The sequence below is a fragment of the Danio rerio genome, chromosome 14 (genome assembly GCF_052040795.2).
Source record: "Danio rerio strain M-AB ecotype USA chromosome 14, GRCz13ab, whole genome shotgun sequence".
Taxonomy (NCBI): Eukaryota; Metazoa; Chordata; class Actinopteri; order Cypriniformes; family Danionidae; genus Danio; species Danio rerio.
The window spans coordinates 45,137,755-45,158,394 of NC_141034.1; the positions used below are offsets into that span (position 1 = coordinate 45,137,755).

The 20,640-nt window shown below is 36.8% G+C and overlaps 1 protein-coding gene across 2 annotated transcripts in view; it reads left to right on the top strand.

The window, feature by feature from the left end:
• Positions 1-20,640, top strand: part of taf7 (TAF7 RNA polymerase II, TATA box binding protein (TBP)-associated factor) — a 21,348-nt gene continuing 708 nt past the window's right edge. Inside the window, 12 exon segments of one of the 2 annotated variants that reach the window (NM_173260.1) lie at positions 1-106; positions 451-484; positions 759-835; positions 5,139-5,217; positions 5,370-5,503; positions 8,158-8,281; positions 8,406-8,464; positions 8,902-8,974; positions 9,308-9,418; positions 12,101-12,295; positions 16,346-16,458; positions 16,953-17,012. In NM_173260.1, coding sequence (NP_775367.1) covers positions 466-484; positions 759-835; positions 5,139-5,217; positions 5,370-5,503; positions 8,158-8,281; positions 8,406-8,464; positions 8,902-8,974; positions 9,308-9,418; positions 12,101-12,295; positions 16,346-16,458; positions 16,953-17,012 — 1,044 coding nt within the window. In that variant the 5' untranslated portion in view covers positions 1-106; positions 451-465. 2 annotated transcript variants of the gene reach the window in all.

Consider the following 20,640-nt stretch of genomic DNA (forward strand, 5'->3'; position numbering starts at 1 on the left):
GTGCAGCGCTAAAATACGCCGAGCTTCCGCGAGACACTTCATAGAGGCACAGCTATGTTTATGTGCTCAATTTAGCTGTTCTCTGATAACAATCATATTATTTACTGTAAGTACTGGAATTAATGTTAGCATTACTATTATTACTACTGCGCTCTGTATTGTTTCAAGAAGCGAATATTTATTAAACAATTACGTCAACGATATTCGTGTTATATATAAGTTAATAAGGCTAATGTTAGCTTCGCATATGTAGCATTAGCCTGTAAGATTCTCACAGGATTTTGGTGAGTATGTTTATTAACAGCTTTGAATTGTGCTACATTATTAGTATTTTATCACTCGTAGATAAACACGTTTTTTTAAATAATACTTTTATAATGTATTTAAACGCCTGTAGCCATTTATATGCGGCTGTATACATGTATTGTATTATATTCTATTTCTTTGCAGAACTAAGAGGCAAAGATGACCTCAAAAACAAAAGGTACAAATATGCACGCACTCCCTTTTCTATTGACATTGGGGTATTACTGTGGTATTACCATCGTTTGAACTCGTAAAACGGTAATAAGTACCATGTAATTACAACTACATGCAAGTACCGTGGTACATGGTCATGCTAATCATTTAGTACGTATGCTAACGTTATATTCCTAAGTGTATTTATTAACATTTAATACAAATTATTGGACTTTATCAGTTTATTTTATGAATAAATATCAACCAGTATGTAACATTTTAAGTTGTCTCTCTTACAGTGGGAAAGGTCGGCACTAAAAGCAAAGAAGATGCTCCTCATGAACTGGAGAGTCAGTTTATTTTGCGGCTTCCTCAGGTCAGTTTGTGTCCTATATTAGGAAAAAAAGTCACTGGACAAATGTACATACTTTAATTAAAAGTGTTTGAATACTTGTGTTCTTTATAGTGTTGTTTGTAGGCATGAGCCAGTAATAGTTTCTGATGGTATAATCTTGGATAAAAATATCACGGTTTGACCGTATGGTGATTACTGCTTTAAAATATATATATATATATATTTTTTAATGTCTGGTAATAAAAACATTTTTACCTTTGAACATGATCTATTTTAAGCATTTAAAATATTTTTGGAACAGTAAACATGTCAGGCTAAGTAATTAAATTCTGCTGTCTTAATTAGTTTTAAGAACATGAAGTAACACAGATCTCTTTACAATTTAAAACAGCATCTTTGGATATCTTTTCTGTTGGAGATACTGTTGTCCTAAAAAACGAACAAAAAAAATCTTACATATACCATAGGAATGGAATAGGTTGTTTTCACATGACGTCATTGATCACGCGCAAGACTCAGATGGAGGGCAGAAAGTGATTCTTCTACACAAGAATCGGTATCAGAACATCAAATGTTTCTGTTTTATGTTGTTTATGATTCTTAAAATCAGCCAAAATAAGAAATGCAGAACCGCTTTTATAGAACTCCAAACTGGCTGAAAAACAGAAGAAAAGGTAACATAAACATTTGTTCAAGACATCTATGTGTACAAACTAATTGAACGCGATAATTTGCTTGACAGCACTAATAAAGATGCTATACAGGCCTAGCTATGTGTATAAATATGTTAGTGTTTTATATAAAAATCATGTACAAACAACACCAAAATTATACAAAGTCCAGGAGATTATAAATAACATTCCCTGCCATGTAATCACTGCAATAAAATCTCCGTCTTTACTGGTGTTTAGGTGGAATAAACAGCTGTAATGTTAACATAGAGATGTGCAGCAGCGGTGAAAGTTTGTTGATGGCAAGTTCATCGACCGAACAAAAAAATAAAATAAATGCAACCCTTGCTACAAATCTGGACTGTTATTATTGTAGAGCACTTTTCCCCCTTACAAAGATAATAATAATAATATAATAATAATGTAGACTGTGCATCCATGCTTTTGTATGCTTTCATGTTATTTCGTGTTGTCTGGAAGATATCACAGGGGGGAACTATAGTAATTTATAATAAACATGTTTTTAAACACATAGTAAAAAATATAATGTGTACAACTCTTTGTTAATGAATGCTACAGAATACTGTAGTGAAGTAAACTGATAAACTGCAATAAATAGTGTAACGTTAGTGTAAACTGGTGCATCGTGATGGTGTATAATTAAAGTAAAGAAAACTGAAGCCTGTTGAATAATTTGCTTATTACTACAGTTGCGCTGTACCATAGCAACAATATAATTACTATTTAATTCAAGTAATTATCTATAGTATGCTTCCAAACATTATAGAATTTACTATAGTATTTTTCATGTAACATAACAGCTTATACAGTATCTACCGCCTCGATGACAGGCAAATATATTTGAGTTCAGTAGAAAACTCTTCATCATAAGGATCATGCCCAACATGTGCTTATTTTCTATTTATATCTGCTACGATAAAAAAAAAACAAAAAAAAACAGATTTTCCTCTCTCCCGTTCAGTTTTTTTTTCTTGCCCTTTATCTCAATTTCGCGCATCACCAGAGCCACGTGATTTTAAACAACTTATGGCAGAAAATGTTTTCTGTTTTAAAACCTTGACTTTTGCAAAGCGTGGTATACCCTAAAAACGGTTATCATCCCATGCCTAGTTGTTTGCTATGAGATTCATAACAACAGTATGCGTTTATGAGCCACTTACATAGCTGTAAGGACAGCATATTATTACAACTAATATATTATTACATATTATTACAGACTTATAGTGACAGTTTGTTGGTTACTCAAGGCTAAACCATGTGCTTGCATGGAGAAACCAAATTCTGCTGGTGCCCGTTGCTTTAATTAGTTGACATAAGTAAATTGTGTAGACCGATAGCATGACATGATCATAATGTTCAAATATTATTATGTGACACCACAGTGTAACAGACATCAGTATAATAAGGATAGTTAAATAGTGAATGTATATCATATTGTGTACATTGGCTGCCAACAAACCCAGATAAATGTTTTTTTTAAACGTGTAGGATGTTAAGAGTAGGGCTGTGCGTTCTTGGCAAAATAAACCTATCATAATTTTTTTGAACAATATTGCGATTTCTATTTTAATCACGATTTTGACACACATAGACGTTTTATAGTGTGAATCTGAAATATATTTCCAAAGGAAAATTATTCCATCGTTATCATAGACCTGTAACAAATCTCTAAAACAGACATAAGGCAAAAAAATCACATAGTAAAGGTGTAGAAAGGTGTCTCTTGAACAGACTAATGCAAATCAAACAAATAAATAATGTGTGTGTGTTTGTTTATGTGTATGTGTATGTGTGTGTGTGTGTGTGTGTGCGTACCGTCAAACTCGAGAAAGACTCTGATGTTCTGCTTAAACACATGTAAGAAGTAGTTGCATGTACTATTCTACATGTCCAAGGATTTTTTATTAGCCATGTAAAGACTATTGACCTCTTTGTGAGGCTGCCGTGAAATGGGCTGTTCACTTATCACACCTTTCGCATGCACAAGTCCGTTATTTCCAATGGAGACGTGCGTTTTGAGTGTGCATGTTAAGAGCGACACGCTCACTTATTCCAGGCGCACCAAGTTGAAAAAACTTTTCAGAATGCCGCACTGCGAGTCATGTTACAAGAACTGAGTGATCAGCTTTATACTTTGTATGGAATATACACATTTTGGTAGACTAATTACCTCAGACAAACACAGAACACCCAAACACTACAGTGCTTTTTAATTTTCTCTACAAATAAAACTTGGATTGGAACTGCAGCAATCTTTTATTAATTCACCATCCTCTAACAAAATGATTGATGGTCGCCGAGCAATGACAAACGACACAGGAGGGCGACCACAAAGTGCGTTGAAAATGCTAAAGGATGCGACTCACTCGTGGTTTCCACAGGCTTTAAGGCCGTACTCACACTAGGTACAGTTGTCTCGAACCGGGCCAAAGCACACTTGTCCCCCCTCCCGTCTCCCCCGACGGCCCGCACTCACACCACAAATGGACCTCGGCACGCTTACGTCATCGCTGCTGCGCTGTTCAGTGAGAAGCGCTTTCTCACTCAGCAGCACAGTGGGGATTTCTCTAGTTATATCGTTTCAGTCGTTTGTTATGCTGTGACATGCAGTCAAATATTTCGGCACACAGTGCTTAGGGATGCTGTGACACGCAGTCAGATATTTCGTCGAACAGATCCGCCACTTTTGGCGCTCAAAAACAATCATAAAGCCCTCGGGCTGCAGGAATTAGGAGGTCTGCTGAAGGTGCGCAGCTGTCGTGCTGTGAGGAGTTTGCGTCTTTAATAAACTACGGAAGTTTGCGTTCACTGAACAGTAAGAATGATTAATAAATCCATATGAAACAGCCCCTTAAAAGTCGCGTCTCGCTTTCAGCTTCAGGCTTTGGCGCGTTTTGCACTCACACACAAGCGTACCGCGCCAAAGCCCAAGTGAACCGCGCTCAGGCACACCTCTTCCAACCGGGCCAGGGTTGGCCAAATGAACCGTGCTTGAGCCCGATTCAGCGCACTCACACTTCTCAAACGATCCAGGAAACGGGCCTGGGCATGGTACGGATGGCATAGTGTAAGTAGGCCCTTAGACTGACTAACAAATTTCCTGGTTCTGAGATACATCAGCCTTCCTGTATTCAAAGTAGCCCAAGTAACACCACAGATGTTGACTTTGTTTGGCACCAAGTCCTCTTGTGCTCATCTCATCATCCTTGTTATGCAGCCTATTCAGTCTCCTGTTCTCATGCTCTGTTTAGGTGCGCTGCGTTATGATTGGTATAAAGAGCATACTGCAGGAAAACTGTGCTGTAATGCGATTTCCAAATCATGTCCAAATCGCAATTTGGATATGATTTCAATGAATCGCACAGCCCTAGTTAGGAGGCATACACTACTGTCCAAATGCTTAGGGTTAATAAAAAGAAAGCATTTTTGACCCTTTTAGATTAAAATGATCACAAGATTAAAGTATGCTTAGGAAATTTAAAATAAAACAATAACAAGAAAAAAAACCTGAATACATACAGCCTTATATTTACAAAATATAAGTTTTTTAAAACTATTTTAATAAATTGTACCCAATTCTTTTTATGTTAGAGGAATCATTTCATTCAGTGGCAAAATGCATTGTTTTATAGGAATACGCCTCTACGGTTAGACGGATTGCCCAATCTAGCAGCATGAACATGAAAGACAGGCTTACAATAGAGTTGCATGGTAAGTACTGTACAGGACTTACATTTATTTGACCTTGATAGAAATACTTTCCAATTGCTTCAGCATGTTATATTTTACATATCCTGCTATAATATATTAAATAAGTGGTTTTGTAAAAATTATGCTCATGGAATTTGTTTGAATATTTCTAGCTGATGGACGCCACGGGATTGTACGCGTGGATCGTGTTCCTTTAGCATGTAAATTGGTGGATTTACCCTGCATCCTGGAGTCATTAAAAACTGTTGACAAAAAGACTTTTTATAAGACGGCCGATATCTGTCAGGTAAGATCTCAGGAGAGCATTTTGATGGAAGGATCTTATGATGTTTCTTTTTCTCAGCCTTGTGTAATACAACTAAATGATCTTTAGTGCCATGTTACTATTACAGTTTTTCTCAATGTCTTTGTCTTAATTCTCGATTTCATTTTTTTTAAACAATGAGTATAGATCTCTGAACAATTAGCTTATTGTTCACTGCAGACTGGCGTTTCTTATTGATTTAAGCAAATTGCAAATGCTTTGGCTCATGTAAAGCATGTGAGGACAAATGTCTGTAGTTTGAACAAGAAACTAATTTCATATAGCTTTGATCAAAACTGATGTGTTGATATATTTAAGCTGTCATACTCTTCACAACTTCTCAATCAGTTTTCATTGTGTAAGCCATCACACTCAAAACTGTTTATTTAGCTATCAAACATTTGTTTACACACACACACACACACACACACACACACACCATATATATGAGCAATATCACATGAGTAGCAGTGCGATATGGCTGTTTATCGGCACTGGTGGAAGGCGTGCATTAGTCCCCCCACCAGTGCCGATATACAGCCAAATCGCACTGCTACGAGTGTGATATTGCGTTTATACAACAGTTTGACGGCATAATTGTGTATGTAAAAACAAAATCAAACATGGAGAGTCTCAAAAACCCTTTTGTATGAGGAACTACTTTCTTCCGCATTGGATTCTAATCATAAGCTGACAGTTGAGCAAGCTCAGCAAGCATCTTTGAAACTTTAGATCTGTAGTTTCTGCTTGTTGCTTGCTGTATGTGGGCGGAGTAATACACAAAGGGTAAAGAGGCTGTACGAGTGGTAATATTGCTTAAATATATCACGGCTATCAGCCAATCAGATTCGAGAACCAGACAGAGCTGTGGTGTGTATATATATATATATATGGGTTTTTTTTTATTATGCAAAAAATGGAATAAACATTCAACAGTACATTATAAAGAAAATGGAAAAACAAAAAGAACACATTTTTTGGGAAAAAAACAACAACAAAAACAAACAGAAGGAGTAAATACATTATACATTAAAGAAAAATATTATATAATTTATAAATTTCAGTTGTTTTTAAAGCCTTGTTTGTAAAAGAGTTAGAAACGGTTGCAAAGTAATACTGCATTTCAGTTAGCAAAACATTTTTAAAAAAACGTGTTTTGGTTTGAAAATGTATATTTGTGTATATAAAATTATGTTAATAAGATAAAAAGATTAGGAAAATATATTTTCTTTTCATGTATAGCTTCTGTTTTATAATTAATAAAACCAAACAAAACATTTTCCCATAGTAAGGAAAAGTCTTTATCAACATTCTCAATTACAAAAAGAGAAAAATCTTTCCAAAGCAAATTAGAATAACTGCATTGCCAAAATAAGTAAACTGGGAATAAGGGAACAAGGGTGTTGCTTACAAAATGAACAATTAGTATTAATATCTTTTTTATATCTCACTAGGAGAGTGTTGACTGGGTATGTACGGTGAATAATTCTAAATGAAACTTCTTTTATCTTATTTGTAATTAAGTAGTTATTTGAGATGAGCCATATTTTTCTCCAATCTATATCTGAAACAAAAGAATTCCAATAAAAAGTAACATTTGAAACTGATACAGTTCCATTAAAAAAATAAAGATCGTATTGATTTGTTTGAAGAGGTTGCAGAGAAACAACATTTTTCAACCATTGTAGCAGAAGGGTCTTAAAGAGGAAATACAGAAGGATAGGGGATGCCTTGGAATAACCTAATAACCCCAGATGGTATGGCATCAAATACAACAGCAAATTATTTAGGAAATGACCACTAGCTGCAACACAATTCACTGGCAAGGCCACAAGAGCGACAGGATGTCCATCAAGAATATATATATATATTTTTTTTCATGGATGATATTTTGTAGTTTTTGTAGTTTGTGGTACCATAAGAATTATGAAATATACATTACATTATTTAGACAAGAAAAATTGTGCTTTACATGTAATACATTTGTACACAAATAATGTACTGTATAAATACAAATGTTCATATATTTCTTTTCTATGTACAATTCACTCCTCTTAACAAATATCAGATTTTGTAAACCTTAATTTTCATGGTTGACTGTCAAGGTGATAAACAACTAATCATTTTGAACAGTGGCTCACACGGTGACAATTACAATGTTTTGGTGGCCTTGGCAAATTACTGACACAGTAACTAGGTTTTGGGGGAGTAACTACATTTTGCAGACAAACAATAAGGTTCTGAAGTTCCAACAAACAGTTTTGAGATGTGCACTCACAGTTTAGAGAATGTTAAGACTGTTTTTATAAAATGTGCCAAAGCAACTGAGAAAAACTGTAAAGGAATAGTTCTATAATAGTAAACAATTCTGTTATTTACTCTCCCTAACATGTTTGAGTGTTTCTTTCTTCTGATTAACACAAAAGAAGATATTCGGAAGAATGCTGGAAACCTTTAACCATTTACATCCATAGTATTTGTTAGTAAGTCAATGGTTACAGGTTTTCAGCATTCTTCAAAATATCACATTTTGTGTTCAACAGAAGAAAGAAACTCAAACAGGTTTGGAACAAGTGAAGGAAGAGTACATGACAGAACTTTAATTTTCACTTAAATTTTTTCTGCTTTTGTTTTAGATGCTGGTATGCACACTAGATGGAGATCTGTACCCCCCTCTAGAGGAGCCTACAGGCACTACTGACTCCAAAAGCAAAAAGAAAGACAAGGACAAAGACAAGAAATTTGTTTGGAACCACGGCAGTAAGCAGCTTCCTCTCCTCTACTGAAATATCATCATAATTGGTTTCAAATGAATGCAGAGACAGGCTGTCTGTACTAAGTGATCCAACCCTTTTAACATCCAATTACATCTGTCTCCATTCAGTTACACTTCCTCTGAAGAACACAAGAAAGAGGCGGTTCAGGAAGACAGCGAAGAAGAAGGTAACCTCATTTGCTTTTCCTTAACTATGAGGTTTTTATTTCCGATGATTCAGCAATTCTTTATCAGTCCTAGATGGACTAAAATTGTTTGCTCTTGCGGGAAAAGAGAATCGAGTTAATGGTAAAAGCTAAGATTTACATATAAATAAAGCATTCCATCTTCATTTGCCATAAAAGTATGCAGTAAAGGCTGCTCTTCTGATTGAAATGACAGCAGGCCAGTTAGCGGCTGGTTCTTCTCTCTGACTCCTGAATAAATCACCACTGCATTCCAGCTTGCTATTGACTTGGCTTCTTTTTTTAATCGCTAATGTGTTCTCTGGCCTACATCCAACCTCTACTGTTAGTACTGTGTGTGCATTTGAATGCATGCGTGCATTTTTTTTTTTTTACAACGTGTTCCTTGGGGGTAAATTCTAACCTGATTTATCCTGCAGTACATCGAGTCTCCTGATGTGGAAAAAGAGGTGAAGAGACTCTTGAGCACAGATGCAGAAGCCGTCAGCGTTCGTATCCTTTAATTCTTGCTTTTGTTTCCCTCGCTGTCATGTTTTGTTGAAACTGTGTCACAACAAATCTACATGAAAATGTCATTACTAATGGATTGAGCTTTTGTTATACTTGGCCTCGCCACCAGATGGCAGACTTGCTCACAAGTTAAGCAGAACGATTGGGCTAAAAGCAGTAAGATAAGCTCAGCATTACATGAAAAAGGTGGCATGAGTCACATATAAATTTGTGTACCTCAGCAGCAGTGATACAAGAGCAAAATGCCCTGGTGCCAAATCTGAGAGGATGAAAAGATAACAGGATTATTAAAATGAACCTTGACCCTGCGGTCAGGATGGGAGGTGATAGCTGAAGATGAATCTAAAGAACCTGACAACAGCTTATCTCTTTCCAACCTGGAGTCTTCACCTGGAACCTCTGGACACAAGGGTCATGGCTCTTCAGGTAAATGTTGTGAACACAAATCTTACTGCTTTCAGGGTTCCCATGGGTAAGGGATCTTTATTGTAGGAAAATTGAGGGTCAGGGAATTTATATATTTATATGTCAAAGTCAAGGAATATCAGGGATATTTGTTTATCAATTTTACTTTTAAAATGTAAGTTTTCTATAACATTTTAGAAATATTATCATTTTACTATTCATGCCATTCCTTTTCTTACCTCAGGTTTATTCCTTTCATGCTCATCAACTGGCTGTCACTAAAGTCAAATGCAGTCACTAGCAGTGTTGGGGTATAGCATTAAAAGTAACAGGAGTAATGTAATAATCTTACTTTTCTAAGTAACGAGTAAAGTAAGGCAATACTTAATAAAATAAAGTAATAATATTTGAGTTACTTCTTTGAAAAATGTTGTGCAAGTTACTTTTTAGTTGAATTATTTAGCTTTTAAAAAGTAAATTGCTAAATTAAAATTGAGATGAGTGAATTTGTTCATTAATTTTAAATCTTTGAAAAGAAATTGAGTTGTACTTGAAAATGGCTTGTACTTTACTAATAAGACAAAAAGCACAAAAGCAGCATACACATTGCTTTAAAATGTCATTCATCTGTATATATGACATGTAGAGCTTTCGGCTCAGGAAGTTCTCAGAAGATAACATTATCCTACATTATTCGTTTTCAGATGTGTTTTTTTAAAGGTAAATTAAGTTGTAGGTTATACAGTGTGTTGTTAATTGCAGCGCTTCTCTATTAAAAAAAAAAAAAAGAAGGAAGAAAAAACCCTGCAAGTTCTGAAAAAGATCAAGCCTCATCCTGGTAAGGAAAAAAAGCAAGGCAAAATTAACTTAAAGCATTACTTACGATAAAATGTAACTAAGTAACACAACTAGTTACTTTTAAGGAGAGTAACTCAATATTGTAATGCATTACTTTCCAAAGTAGCTTCCCCCAATACTGGTCACCAGACTGTACCTTTTAACTAAGACTTAACTAAGAATTAACTTTAATTATTTTTTTTTAAACTAAGAAATTTTACCATTCATGTCATTTCATTTTCATCTCCAAATGTATTCCTTTTATGCTCATCAACTGGCAGTCACTGAAGTCAGATGCAATCACCAGACTGTACCTGTTAACTAAAACACTAAGACTTTTTTTTTACTTAATGTAAAAAAAAAATACTATGGAATTTTACAATTTCTGCATCTTTTTTTTTACCTCCAAATTATTCTGCTTTTATGCTCTTTACTTTATTTTGGAAGGGCACTTTATATCCAAGAGAAAGAAGGGCATGTGCACAGCACAGGTTGAGCCCTATCTGTGCATGTGCCTGGTCACTTAAGTCAGATGCAGTCACCAGACTGTACCTGTTAACTAAGACTAAGACCTTTTTTGCTTAATTTTTTTTAAGAATTTCTTTTTTTAAACTAAAGAATTTTAACATTCCTACAGCCTCATTTTTTACCTCCAACATATTCCTTTCATGCTCATCAACTGGCAGTCACTTAAGTCAGATACAGCCACCAGACTGTACCTATTAACTAAGCCACACATGTCAGGATAAATAAAGTAAAACAATTGGTTTCAAAAGGACAGCTTAAAAGACTGGGTGTTAAAAAGGAGACAAAAGAAAAGCTAAATCAAAACTGTGTAAAACATTTGGCTACCTATCAAATATACTAGAGGCAGCACATCACAGACACACTCATAAGCTATGTTTCCATCCAACTGTACATTTTGGATATCCGCAAAAAAAGGGTTGATGTAAACGGCAAGATAAAAAGTTTATTTTACTCAGTTATGCGCATACGTTTTAATGCACATTTTCAAAATGTATGCGCATAACTGAGTAAAATAAACGTTTTATTCAATAAAAGATGAAGTGCATATTCTACGATGGAAACACTTTTTAAACTAATGTCAGGATGCTCAATAAAAAAAGTCATGTGATTTTGTTATAAGAGATCACGTGATGATAAAAAATGTTTGTCAATCGACAAATCAACATGCACATTTGAAATGGTGTTTTGGTCATTCTAAAATGCCTTAACCTTTTCTGTATTAATGTTATTATATTATTGATTACGTTTATATATTTTAAGTAATTATTTACATTATTATATTATTAATTAAATCAGGAGTGTCTATGCTCCACGTCTCACTCCTTCAAACGCCACCATATGTTAATTGCGTGTTAGCATTGTTTTCGGAGGTGCAAGTCATTTATTAAATAAGTAAAAGATTGACGCAGCATGTCCTACCACAGCAAATTCCGTCTTCACTGTTGATATTTGGCACCAGTTAATCAGAAGTCATGATTTTGGATGGAATTGCTGCTTTATTCGCACATCTGTTATGCAATATTCCAGTTTTCTGCATACATTTCATTCTTTGGATGCAAACAGCTATAGTGGTTATTAAAATCATGCTAAAAGATACTGATGCTGAAACTATTTTGATATTATTTGAAAAGTATTTTTTCATAGAAGAGTATTTTTATTATGTACTACTATTATATAAGCACAATAGCCGCCTGTTTTTTCTGTTCATTGTCATGGAAATGTCATGGAAAATCAGCTTTTTATTATTAATTTAATATTTGGCTTTTAGTGGGAAGTTGAGAATCCTGTACTTTGTACCCATGTATAAAGTGTTCACACGTTTTTTTTCCCCTAATTTAGTCCAACATGATGAGCTTCGCGAGATCTTCAACGACATCAGCAGCAGCAGTGAGGATGAGGACGAAGAGGGCGATCGACATGATGATGAAGATCTAAACATCATGGACACTGAAGATGACATGGTCAGGCAGCTCCACGAGAAACTGAACGAGTCAGACGGAGGCAGAGATGAGAATGACCGGAACAGTCAGATCGGTAGGATGGTGCCACACTGGTTGTCTGATCAATTACAGCGCATCCTCAGCAGCTCAGACCCAACTTAAACCGCAATTCAGTATCACAGGCAGGCAGACCGGCAAACAAACAACAGCCGACCTAGATTAGCATTTGAATGATGAGTCTGCTGCAGTATTTAGGTCAGATGGGTGTACCGGTTGTCTGCTGGTGTTTCTACTCCTGCTGATGAGTGACAGACGTGCCTGACCTTGGCATCAACTAGCCTTCAACGCCACACTGGCACTTAACCTGCAGAAATGAGCCATGCCGCTCAGAGCTGTGCCGTCGTGTGTTTTGTTCACATAACTCTTCAAAGGGAACGCTTTAGCTGCAGTGTTACCTTATTTAGTTACATATCATTTTAAAGCCAGGTGCACACTGTGCAATTCGACTGTCATCGGAGACAAATTCTGCAGATCCTGGAAGATTCCTCTGATCCGAAGCCAAAATCTGTATTATTTGTCTCACAGGCAATGACATTTTAACTCTGATGAAACAAGGTATATTCATGCATTCGTATTTTTGGGCTTAGTCCCTTATTCATCAGGGGTCATTGCAGCTCATTCCAGCATATGTTTTATGCAGCCGATGCCCTTCCAGCTGCAACCCAGTACTGGGAAACACCCATACACTTGTATTTACACACACACTCATACACTACAGCCAATTTAGTTTATCCAAATTCACTTATAGAATGTTTAGAGCGATTGTGGGAGAAGCGGAGCATGCGAAAGAAACCTACGCCGACACGTGGAGAACATGCAAACTCCACACAGTAATGCCAGCTGGCTTCGCCGGTACTCGAACCAGAGACCTTCCTGCTGTAAGGTGGCAGTGCTAACCACTGAGCAATCATGCCTACAGGCTTTAACGGACTATAAAAGTGTGTCTCTCCCATTCAGATCTAGGTGTGTGACACTTAGGAATTAATTTTGCATGCTCATTTTTAAATGTTTTTTTAAAGGGTCTCGCTAAGATGATTATTTTTGCAGTTCCTGGAAAATTAAACTCAGATTTTGACTAAAATTAGAAATCTTTAAGTATGGGGGCGAGGCAGTGGCACAGTAGGTATTGCTGTCGCCTCACAGCAAGAAGGTTGCTGGGTCGCTGGTTCAAACCTCGGCTCAGTTGGCGTTTCTGTGTGGAGTTTGCATGTTCTCCCTGCCTTTGCGTGGGTTTCCTCCGGGTGCTCCGGTTTCCCCCACAGTCCAAAGACATGTGGTACAGGTGAATTTGGTAGGCTAAATTGTCCGTAGTGTGTGTGAATGTGTGTGTGGATGTTTCCCAGAGATGGGTTGCGGCTGGAAGGGCATCCGCTGCGTAAAAACTTGCTGGATAAGTTGGCGGTTCATTCCGCTGTGGCGACCCCGGATTAATAAAGGGACTAAGCCGACAAGAAAATGAATGAATGAATGTTTAAGTATGAGTATAGTTTATTTATAATTTTGAGAGGAGCACATGCTTATGATTGCTTGCGGCTGGTCCCGTATTATCCAGTTTATGATTCACCAATCAGACGATTCCTAAGCCACTATAATTACCCTAAGTTCAATATAACAGCCATCTTCGTTTTGAAGAATCCCCCTTCCACCCCTACTCCTCCTCCTTTCCTAGATAGATGGCATGGTGGCCCAGTGGTTAGCACTGTTGACTCACAGCAAGAACGTCTCTGGCTCTAGTCCTTACCAAGCCAGCCGACGTTTCTGTGCAGAGTTTACACATTCTCCCCATGCTCACGTGGGTTTCCCCTGGGTTCCCCGGTTTCCTCCCACCGTCCACAAACATGCAACTTAAGTTAATTGACTAATCCAAGGCACTATAGATATGGTCCTAGTAAGTAGTTAACTCTTAAGAGCAATCACTATCTGTTCATTTGCTACTACAGCAGGGGAGTTCTCGCGATCTACCTGAGCTCAAACTCCCCTCTCGCCTTGCAAACGAGAGGGAACCCTGGGCTTGAGGATCTTATAAGCTCAGGGCTCTCTCCCAGGACAGCATGCCAAACAAGCTTTATAATCGATCCTCAGCTAAGTTTGAACTCTTAAATGGTCTAAATTTTAAAGAGAACGTTTATCCAAAACTGGAAATTCTGTCATTTACTCGTCCCTTGCTTGTTCCGAACCTGTTAGACTTTCTTTTGTTGAACACAAATTAAGATATTTTAAAGAAAGCTGGAAACCTGGAACCATTAACCTCCTTAGTGTTTGTTTTTCCTACTATGGAAGGCAATGGTTACAGGTTACCAGCTTTCTTCAAAATATATTCTGTAGTGTTCAACAGAAGATATATCAACTTTGGTTTGGAACCACTTCAGGGTGAGAAAAGATTCGTTTTTTGGTCAACAATAGCTTTAAGAATTTTTAAACTGGTTTAAATAATACATTTAAATGATAAAAACTTTATAAAAATGTCTACATTTTAACTGCATCATAAACATGTTCAAATGTGCCATTGATGTCTAAAAAATGCACTCTTATTATGCCGAGTTCAGACGATTTTCAAAGTAGTCACGGGAGAGATGTTTTCACACTGCATGACTATCTGGGGTAGCATTCAGTCGCTGCTGTGTTTACACTGCAAGATGGATCGGCCATGGGGGTTCACAATGCATGACATTACAATACAAAGTATCACTGACAACTTTGTCCTTGTCTGCAAACTATGTCTCACAACCAAACACACCAGAGAAGTGACATGTAAACAACACAAGGTCACATAGTATATCCTTTGTTTTTAACTATATAATAAGAATGTACTTATTTTGCTCACCAGGGTTTTAAGGAGAATTAGCAATTTCCCTTCATTTTTTTCGGTTGTGGTATTGCTCAGATGACATGTCAAACAGACACAGGTGCTCCTGCCAAATCTCCACTAGTTTTTCCTCAATTTCTTAGTTCCAAATAGACGAAAAAGAAGCTCTTTTAACGTTTCCCCCAACCTTCTGCTGACCTGCAGATACCTATACTAGTGGATGCTGCTCTCCCATTGGCTGTACGTAATCGCCGAAAATGTTTCAATCAGAACACATTTCACAGGGTATGATTTTGAATCGCCGACAGGTCTAGATATTTAGCATGCCAAATATCTGATGGGTGTCGGTGACTAAATGGTGATTCTCTCAGATCTCGTTTTTGATTGTTCACACTGTGTGATTGTTACTCACGTGAACAAGCACCGATTTACCTGTGATTTCAGATTTCTCAAAAACTGTCGGCGAGTCAAAAATCGGGGCAAAAATCATGCTGTCTGAACTCGGCATTAGGCTCCCTTATTAGATTTCAAAAAATAGTGATGTTCTGTGAGCCTTGGCTGGGTCTGTTTGGCGTTTCTGTGTGGAGTTTGCATGTTCTCCTCGTGTTCATGTGGGTTTCCTCTGGGTGCTCTTGTTTTCCCCACAAATCCAAAGAGATGCGTTACAGGTGAATTGGGTATGTTAAAAACTGACCGTAGTGAATGAGTGTAAGTGAGTGTGTATGTGTTTCCCAGTGATTGGTTGCAGCTGGAAGGGTATCCGCTGCGTAAAAACATATGCTGGATAAGTTGGCGGTTCATTCCACTGTGGCTACCCCAGATTAATAAAGGGACTAAGCCGAAAAGAAAATAAATGAATGAATGGTGTTCTCTTGATAAAAATGTAAGCTTTAAAATGGTTTACATGTTACAATGCAAGTCATGTCCAAAGTCTTCAAGATTATGATAAATAATCAGTCGGTTCTTATCTATTATCCACAAAGCTATTTTCTAAATATTCAGATGTGCAGTCCATTCAGTGGAAATAACCTTTTCGAATTCTCTCTAAGGGTGCAGAATGTAAGAGGTGAGGTTCAGTATTTATGCAGCCTGAAGGGTTGCGCGGTTACACTGTGAAGGATTCACAGATAATTGGAATCTTAGATTGCAAAAGCATTTGCAGATTAACAAGCTCTCAAAGGTAAAAGAGCTCAGTGTGACACCAGAGTCTATGACTGAAGCGTGTGCATGTTCACTGCGGCTCATGTCTAGAGCTTACAATTTCTGTTTGATCTACAGTAATGGAGTACCAGATGCAGATCAACAATTTGAAGGCCAAGCTCCAGGAAACACGTGCCCGCAAGAAGCAACAGGAGAAACTGATCATGGAGGTGGAAAATCAAGCCCTGAGGGTGAGTTTCACTTCCCTGCACTAAAAGATGTAGCTTGCTATTTTCTCTGGCACTCTGCATCATGTAAACACAATGTTTTGGTGACAGTTTTTGTGCAGAACAGACCTTTAAAATGGCCTTGAATAAATCTCACAGAAACAAGTTTTTGGCATCTTTTTAAGGCATAAATATTGCATTTCTGCTTTAGCTGCTTTTATGTAACTCACAAAAAAAAAAAAAAAGGAGTCAAATTCATTGCTCTGGCAACCACTCCATCGGGATGATTTAGACTCTGTAAAATGGGGTTGAACATGTGGTTTAACAGTGTCACTTCGTTTGGACCGTGGTCACTATACTGGCTTAGTTTGTCCTTGGTCATTACAGTCACATTGGACAGGGAAAGGTCATGCACATCTAAGCTCCATTCACAGGGTCATAAATCAAATAGATCCGTGTACAAGCAGTAAAGTCAGTGTACTGTCAGCTAGATGAAGTCTCTCTCTTTTCTCTTACAGGATCGCTTCCAGGGACTTTTGAATGGTATGATTCGTCAAGAGGAGCAAGAGATGGAACAGGTAAGTTTGATATGGAAATTTGAGATCAATGTATTCAGATACAGAAGAAAATGAACCTTTTTTTGCTAATAAGAAACATGCAGTGAAAGCAGTGCAATCCAGTATCAAACAAATATATTCTGTGGTGGTGAAATAGAATCATGCAGCTCAGTTAATATAATCAGCACACGATTTTTAGTCTTTCATTTTAATGAATCTCCACAGATATCCATCTATTAAATAAACAGGAACTCATCTCCAGTGTTTAATTTTTAAAATGAATATCTTCAAAAAAGTATCAAGGCTCTCTGTGCAATTCAGAGCAGGAGATAAGGATTGCTTTATGTAACCAAAATGAACATTAAAACTTAAAGGAACACTCCACGTTTTTTGGAAATTATAGGCTAATTTTACAACTCCCCCACAATTAAACAGTTGAGCTTTAACAATTTTTGAATCCATTCAACCGATCTCCTGGGCCCAGTTTTTCAAAAGTAATCCAGTGGGATTTTGATTCACGGCTTGAATCAAATCTTGGAAATGGGTTTTTCAAAAGTAACAGGGATTTTGAATAAAGATCAGACCATGTAATCCAATCGTACGTTTGATTCAGATTAAACCTGCCCTTTGGGTTATACAAAACTTTGAACTCAGATTAAAATCTATTTGATAAAAAATGGATTATGCTGATTACATCAGAAGGGTTGATTCAATAGTGATTTAACCAAATAAAATAAAAGTTTTTATTTTTTAAATGAATAAACACAAACTTAATGGTTACTGATGATATATAAATTTCTTTATATTTAATTCTAATGATATGATAACTTCTGATGAAAAAAAAAAATTACGGTTTCACCGTATTGTGATTACTGCTCTAAAATATATTATTTTTAAATGTCTGGGTAAAAAACTAAATCTTTTTCCCCTTTAAACACAATATATTATGTTTTGAGAATCATTTAAAATATTTTGGAACAGTAAACATTTCAGACTAAATAATAATCCCTGTCTTCGTTTGTTTGAAAAAAACATTACAATTTAAAATGGCATCTTTGGATAGCTTTTCTGCTGGATATACTGTTGTCCTAAAAAAACTAATAACTTCTATAAATGTAAAAAAAAAAAAAAATCGTACACATACCTTAAAAACAGTATAACAGAAAATTTAGGTGGTTTTTAAGCCTTGACTTTTACAAACAGCGTAAAACTGTAAAACAGTTATCGTCCCATGCCTAATATGAAGCATGTCACATCTAATAATATATGGTGAACAACAACAACAATACAATATCAAAGCAGTATTGTATTAGAACAAACTAAGATGTTTTTTGATTCCAGTGTTTCTGTTTCTTTCCATTAAAACAAACAATGGCTGTTTGTGGCCACTCACTGGTATTTTGCCTACCTGTTGTTCTTTGCTAAGCCAGTAGGCTACACTGTTGGTTCCATTTAAGGCTGTGGTAAACCGGTTTTGGTAATCCTGAAAATTAGTATTTGGATCACAGTGACCCAACCCAATATTCCTTTAAAAACTGTCATAGAAGTAAGATAGATCAGTTAACCCTAGATAGCCAAACATGGAATTTCCAAATCTGGATTAATTTGATCGAGATTACCTTTTTTGAAAAACTGGGCCCATTTCTAGAGGGAGCACTTATGGCTTGTCTTAGCATAAATCACTGGATCAGATTAGACCATAAGCATATTGCTCAATTAAAAAAAAAAGTTTCAATAATTTACCAATTTAAAGCTTAACACTTCTGTAGTTACCTTGTGTACTAAAACTGATGGAAAATAAAAAGTTGCTATATACTAGGTCGAGTTCCCAACTTTTCAGCCTGCAACCCCCAAAATAACAATTTTTAGTCGCGACCCCAATATCCTCTGAAGTGGTTATAAATATTCAAACATTGCATGCAACAGTGCACACACCAATAGGTCCAAATCTTTTCCTCATTTAATTTTGGAGAACATCCCTCTGAGACCTTCCTTGATGTTCAGTCGTGGCCTTTATAGTTGAACCTGATGCCAAAAAAAATCAATCTGCTGCATCTGATGCTGTTGCTTTGTCTTTAATACAATGCAATCACCCCAGGGGTCACAATCAAATGGAAAAAGGCTAAAGGCTTTTTATTTGCATGTTGTTGTTTTTTTAATTTTAAGTGTTAACCACTATGGGGGCGAAGCAGTGGCACAGTAGGTAGTGCTGTCGCCTCACAGCAAGAAAGTCGCTGGCTCGAGCCTCGGCTTAGTTGGCATTTCTGTGTGGAGTTTGCATGTTCTCCCTGCATTCGCGTGGGTTTCCTCCGGGTGCTCCGGTTTACCCCACAGTCCAAAGACATGCGGTACAGGTGAATTGGGTAAGCTAAATTGTTCATAGTGTATGAGTGTGGATGTTTCCCAGAGATGGGTTGTTGCTGGAAGGGCATCCGCTGCGTAAAAACTTGCTGGATAAGTTGGCGGTTCATTCCGGTGTGGCGACCCCGGATTAATAAAGGGACTAAGCCGACAAGAAAATGAATGAATGAATAAATGTTAACCACTATTTTTACTTCTGTATGTTATGGATAAAATATGGTAATTTTATGTTTCATAAATTTGATCTTTGGAAATCACCACTTGACCCCCGGAAATATACTATACCATGGCTGCAGCAGGCACAAAGATGTTACGCAATACCTGAAAAAAATCCCCAATTAGGTTACCACACTCTGTGTAATACCATTGCTAGAAAATAGCAACTTCTCATTTTCCATTGGTCTTAGTACAAAATGTAACTACACAAGAGTCAAACTTTTAATCTGTTTTTTGTGAGATGCTAATGTTCTAATCCGATTCAGTGATTTATGCTAAGCTAAGCTAAAAGTGCTCCTGCCAGACATGGAGATCAGTTAAATATATTTTTAAAAAATCAACTGTTTACCATTTGGAAAAGTTTTAAAATGAGCCAATTTCCATCCAAAAATAAAAGTGTTACTTTAAACTGATGCCAAATGTATTAGAATCCACTCAAACTGAATGTATGTTAAAATGCAATACAGTGGTCCCTCGCTATAACGCAGTTCATCTTTGGTCTCGCAGGTTTTTTTTTATGCAACTTGACATGCTTTTTTTCAGCACATTGTGTTCTGCGTCCTGATTGGCTGTAGATCATTGTCAGTCAATCTCCTCCATGCTGTCTCTCCTGTACAGCACAGAATGCGTTCAGCTGGCGATTGACATAAATCTTTGATCGCTAGCAGCGTGACTCTGAAGTGCTGTACTGGATGTTTGCAAGTTTTCTCTCCAACAAACCCCATAATGTCGACGAAACATTCTGCACAGTCAAAGACACCCACGGTAGCACCCAAAAGGCAGAGGAAAATGCTAACCATTGCACAAAAAGTTGGACCTCTGGACATGCTAAAGGAAGGTAGAAGTTACACAAGTGTTTAAACGAGAGAAAAGTGTATCTGAGAAAATGGTGTAGTGAGTGGTTTTAAACATCTAAAATAATTGTAAAAAATTAAAGCGGACTACTTCGCAGATTTCAGCTATTGAGGGCTATTTTTAGAACGTAACTCCCACGATTAATGAGGGACCACTTGTGTACATTTCAAACACAAATGCACGTATGAGACTACAACACAATTCTATTGAGCTTGAT